We start from the raw sequence: 5,792 nt of genomic DNA, 5'->3' as shown, positions 1-5,792 counted from the left end.
ATCCGTATTCTTTTATCTATTGCAGCTCATCTCGATTATGAGATTTGGCAAATGGATGTCAAGACAGCTTTCCTTAATGGAAGTCTTGAAGAAGCCATCTATATGCAGCAAGTAGAGGGATTTATTAAAGAAGGCCAAGAGCATCTTTTATGTAAGCTTAAGAGGTCTATTTATGGACTTAAACAAGCTTTTGGGTATTGGAACATTCGTTTTGATCAGGCAGTCTAGTCGTATGGATTTGATCAAAGTCCAAGTGAAGCATGCGTGTATAAGAGATGTGAGGGAAATGCAGTGGTTTTTCTAGTACTATATGTTGATGACATTATACTCATTGGAAACAATGTTAAGATGTTGTCTTCAATAAAGGCATGGTTGTTCAAACAATTTGAAATGAAGGACTTAGGTGAAGCAGCATACATCCTTGGGATCAAAGTTATAAGGGATCGCAAGAAAAGGATGTTGGCTTTATCTCAGGAGCCCTACATAGATGACGTATTAGCTCGTTTTAACATGCAGGACTCCAAGAAGGGTAATTTACCTTTCAAACATGGAATTTCTCTATCAAAGAGTCAGTGCCCTTCGACACCTAATGAGATAGAGAACATGAAGGCAGTTCCTTATGCTTCGGCATGTGGAAGCCTAATGTATGCTATGCTATGTACGAGGCCTGATATCTGCTTTGCCGTGGGGATGGTTAGCCGATACCAGTCAAACCCATGACAAGAACATTGAAGTGCAGTAAAACCAATACTCAAGTACCTGCGAAGGACTAAGGAGTATATGTTAGTTTACAAGTCCTCTGATTTATTGCCTCTGGGATATACTGATTCATATTTCCAGACAGATAAGGATAAGAGAAAATCCACCTCGGGATGTGTTTTTACTTTGAGAGGTGGAGCCGTAATATGGAGGAGTGTGAAGTAGAAATGCATTGCAGACTCAACCATGGAAGCCGAATATGTGGCAGCCTCTGAGGTAGCCAAAGAGGCTATATGGTTCTGAAACTTCCTGCTGGATTTGGATGTGGTTCCTAATTTTCCACGGCAAATCACAATTTATTGTGATAATACTGGTGTTGTGGCAAATACCAAGGAATTACGGGCCCATAAGGCAGCAAAACACATAGAGCGTAAGTATCACCTCATACGGCAGTTCGTTAAGCGAGGAGATATCATTGTGGCTGATATAACATCAAAGGATAACCGGGCACATCATTTCACAAAGAGCTTACCAGCTAAGGCTTTTCAGGAGCACGTGGAAGCGATATGAGTCAGATACTTAGTCACATAGTTATATAGTTGGTAGTGGATTGCTTGTAATAAACACTGATATACTCAAAGAATATCTTGAGTATAAGTGGGAGATTGTTAGGGTTTCTACTGAAATATTCGTTTGAAGTATATACTTTAATAATAAACTATTTGAGAATCTTGAATGCATGTTTTCACATAAGTCTGTATATTATATATTGTAGACAATCTAGTATCAAATGGGATAGCAAAAGATTAGATTGTCAAACTCCTTATATAATATAATAAAGGTTCACAGTCTAAGTGGTATTAGACAAACCACTGGAACGGCTGAAGTATTATTTAGAAATAGTTTATCTTGACTATTGAATAAGACTTGTATACTTTGTGTATATTGAACGGGATCAAAATAGTAGAATAATTGTTTCTTTTATTCTGACAATAAAGAAGAACTAAGATTCTACGATATTATTATTGCTTAGGTTCTTAATCCGGATGTAGTAATTGACACTTGTATTTAATGCACATGCCTTGATTCATACATTAAGTAATTTATTTTAAATTACAAATTTATGTATTGGGCAATGACATTATATACAGAGTGGGATATTAATTATAAAAGGAAACCGTGTCCGAAAAATATATTCGGGTGATGATGTCCTCTTGAAAGCTCATAAAGATAATTATGTTTTAGTCCTGCAGGCAGATTTATTCTTGCATAATTATAAGGTTGAGTGGATGATCAAGGATAAAAGATATTGATTAAATTAATTGTTAGAAATTAATTTAATTAATGGACATGCGATATCTTAAATATGGGGAATTTATAAGCAATTAATATGGGAGCCGAATTAAATAATTAATTTACGGAATTAGGAAAGGTAGTGCAAATATTAATTCTTTAGTGGATTGAATTAATATTTAATGATATTGGGCTTGGCCCGGAATGTCATTAGAAGGCCTGGATTAATGGTCCATGATCCCTACTGTAGCCTATAAATATTCTCATTCTCCTAAAGCTAGGGTTAACACACAAAAAACGAAATCACATCCTAGGATTTGAGAGAGGCAGCCGTTTTTCTCAAGGAGCCAGCTAGGGTTATGGAATTTCGGAGCTTTGGGAGAGGTACACCTTGGGAGATCGAAGCCCACACTTCGTCTAAGGAGAATCAGGGAATACAGTAGAAGACATGGATTTGAATCGCTTGCGTCGTAGCGATTAAGGTTAATGTTCTACTCATACTCTTTTAATTAATATCATAAAATGCAGGGCCAAGATTCGATATATCCAACAGAAGATAGACAGTGTATGAAACATAGGAATCTGAAGAATTGAATACAGGGTATAGACAGAGGTTAAAGAAGACAGCTGCAGTCTTGAAGTTATACTCACTGACAGGAGTTTATTTATATATTCAAGCGTCGGTGAAGAATAGTGAACGAAGTATTCAAGATTGTAGTAGCAATGAAGACGTTGTCTAAAGTACCAGAAATGATTCCAGTGAAAGTACAGTTGTTTATTGGCAGTCAGTGTTCGAAGCGATAAAGTTGTTGCAAGCTTAACAATTTAATCAAGACTATAATACGAAGACCTGAATCGGGGTTAGTCGTCTGTGAACCAGACCAGTTGCACTAGGCGTCAACAGCTCGTGAAAGGAATCTGGGTATTATTTTTAGAAGAATTGTTAAGTTGAGGAGCGTACTTGGATTGAACTTTTATCTGTTAAAGTAAGAGAATAGGTGTGCGGGGTATACAGCTAAACTGCTCGAGGGATTGGCGAAGTTCAAAGTTTAATTGTTAAATTAAAAAATTTATTTAATGGACTTTAAAATAATTTATTTAATAAACTTAAAATGATTTATTTTATAAATTTTAAATAAGTTTACTTTATAAATTTAAATTAGTTTATTTATATAAGTTATATTTAAGTTTATTTTATAAATTAATTTAGTTACAATTTAAACTTAAATAAAAGAAAAAGGAAAGAAAAGGAAAGAAAAGAAAAGAAAAGAAAAGAAAAAGAAAAAGAAAAAGAAAAAGAAAAAATAAGAAAAAGAAAACAAAAAAATATAATAGAAAAACAAAAACAAAAAAAGAAAAGGAAAGGAAAAATAAAAGAATAAAAACAAAACAACTGGGAACCATTTATATGGTCGCAAGTTGTGGATGAATCAAAAGAATAAAGAAATAAGTTGCTTTTGTTTTATTAGTCGTAGGTTAAAAAAACTTGTTTGTTAGTCGCCAGTTGGTGTTAATTAACTGGTCGCAGGTTGTTACAAAATTAACTAGTCGCAGTTAATTTTTGTTAGTCGCGGGTTATACTCCCTCTGGTCGCAGGTTAGCATGCCCTCACTCCTCAGTCACATCTTTGTTGTACAATCAATTAATTTGTGTGTTTCAATTTCAGCCACACATTTTATTTGATATAAAGTCTACACTACAGTAGTAGAAGCATTTAGCAAAAAGATTGTTCTGTTCATCTTCTTTCCTAAAGAGATGGTGAAAATAGAAGCAAAGAAAAATAGAGGAGATACACACTCAGATCTATATCCATTATACTTATCACCAGAGTAACGTTATAATGCCCGATTTAACTCTTGTATATTCATGGGGGCATTATAATTATTACCCGGTAATTAAATTCTTAGACAAACAAAAGCTAGAACATTGTATATGATTTAATTTGTTGATATTTGTAAAAGCTAGGAACTTTATTGTTCTTAGATTATAGTCGGTTAATTTATATATCGGAGTGTAGCAACACCCTTGCGGATTTATATACGAATATATATTTCCCCGAATATCTTATGTTCCTCATTTTATTTTTTCAAACACTACTCACCTCAAGAATGCGGAACCACTAACCGAGCACTAAATTTTATATCCGCAAAAGATTCGAAAGAATTTTTTAATTTAGTGATTATCGTATTCAACCCCCCCCCTTCTATGATAATTCGGGACCTAACAAGTTGTGATGACTAAATTTGATGAGTGACATGTCGAGCATATTCCAAGGGAAAAAAATGCTAAGGCAGATGCTTTATCCAAATTTGTCTCTTCTGAGATCGAGAATAGTTCTGGAAGCGTATATTTCCGTGTTCTAAAGAAAAGGAGCATTGATGTTAAGATGGTTGCCCGCATTGGACTTGGAGAGTCGTGGATAGATCATATTAAGGCTCATCTACAAACTGGATGGCTTCCTAGTGATGTAGTGGAGGCAAGAAAACTGTCCGTACGAGCCCTAAGATATTCTTTAATTGATGGGATTCTTTAGAGGTCTTTTATAATTCCTTATCTAAGGTGCCTCGTGCCAGATGAGGCCAAGCTTTCCCTGGAAGAAGTAATTGAAGATATATGTGGCCAACACATGAAGAGATGTGATCACTATCGGAAGCATGCCCATGTAGTAAGACAGCCGCCCGAAATGCTTACTTCCATAAACTCCCAATCCCGTTTGCCATGTGGGGGATAGATATTCTTGGGCCTTTCCCAATGGTTGCTACTCAAAGGAAGTTCTTAATTGTTGCAATTGAATACTTTACTAAGTGGATCGAAGCCAAACCCTTGGCCAAGATTACAACTAAACAAGTTGTTCAATTCTTGTGGGAAAGTATCATGTGCAGATATGGGATTTCCCGAATTTTGGTAACCGATAATGGGACACAATTCAATAACGAGGAATTCAGAAAGTATTGTGAAGAGAATGAGATCGAGCTGCGATTCACTTCCATCACTCACCTTTAAGCCAATGGGCAAGCAAATGTTGTGAATCGAATTATTTTAGATGCATTAAAGAAGATGATTAAAAAGTCCAGGAATTACTGGGTAGATGAGCTACTTCCAATACTTTGGGCTTACAGGACCACTTGTAGAGTCACGACAGGGGTAACACCATTTATGTTAGCATATGGGGTGGAAGCGGTCGTTCTTGTGGAAATATCACATTCATCTCCAAGGATTCAAGCTTACAATTCAGAAGAAAATGAGAAAGGGCAGAGACTAGCCTTAGAATTAATAGATGAAGTTCGAGATCAAGCTCATGCTAAGGTCGTAGAATACCAGAAAAAACCTTCCTTATACTACAACCTGAGAGTAAAAGAAAGGTTTTTCAAGCAAGGAGATCTAGTCTTAAGAAAGGTTGAAGCATTAGGAGTTGGGCTGAAAGGGAAGCTGGCCCCAAATTGGGAAGGGCCGTAAAAGTTAAAAGGGAAGCATCAGGAGTTGGGCTGAAAGGGAAGCTGGCCCCAAATTGGGAAGGGTCGTAAAAGTTAAAAGGGTTCAAGGATGAGGATCTTACAAGTTGGAAACTAGGGAAGGTGAAGAAGTGCCAAGGACTTGGCATGCTCAAAATCTAAAGATTTATTATATATAGTTCATTGAAAAGGAAGTGCTTACTTATTAAAGTAGCAACAAGGTTCAAAATTACCATGAAGCTTTGCTTGCTTAGGATCTATATTCCAGTTTGTTAAGTTATTTCGATTCTCTAGGATTTATATTCTAGTTTATAGCTATTGAGATATGACCCATTTATGCAAGGTCTT

General features: G+C 35.8%; 1 protein-coding gene across 1 annotated transcript; it reads left to right on the top strand.

Annotated features, from left to right (window-relative positions):
• Positions 1–4,378: 4,378 nt before the first annotated feature.
• Positions 4,379–5,448, top strand: LOC141696300 (uncharacterized). The gene is made up of 2 exons (XM_074500460.1): positions 4,379–4,479; positions 5,112–5,448. Exons 1-2 carry the CDS (start codon positions 4,379–4,381, stop codon positions 5,446–5,448), a joined length of 438 nt encoding a protein of 145 aa, XP_074356561.1.
• Positions 5,449–5,792: the final 344 nt, after the last annotated feature.

This window comes from Apium graveolens, chromosome 11 (genome assembly GCF_009905375.1).
Source record: "Apium graveolens cultivar Ventura chromosome 11, ASM990537v1, whole genome shotgun sequence".
In the NCBI taxonomy this organism is placed as follows: Eukaryota; Viridiplantae; Streptophyta; class Magnoliopsida; order Apiales; family Apiaceae; genus Apium; species Apium graveolens.
This window is presented reverse-complemented; position numbering and strand designations above follow the sequence as displayed.

What these genes read in the sequence shown, in the direction of transcription:
- LOC141696300 (XM_074500460.1), top strand. Translation starts at nt 4,379, where the DNA reads ATGGTTGCCCGCATTGGACTTGGAGAGTCGTGGATAGATCATATTAAG. An exon ending in GTAGTGGAGGCAAGAAAACT is followed by an intron (nt 4,480 to 5,111) that starts GTCCGTACGAGC and finishes TTGGGCTTACAG; the next exon opens with GACCACTTGTAGAGTCACGA.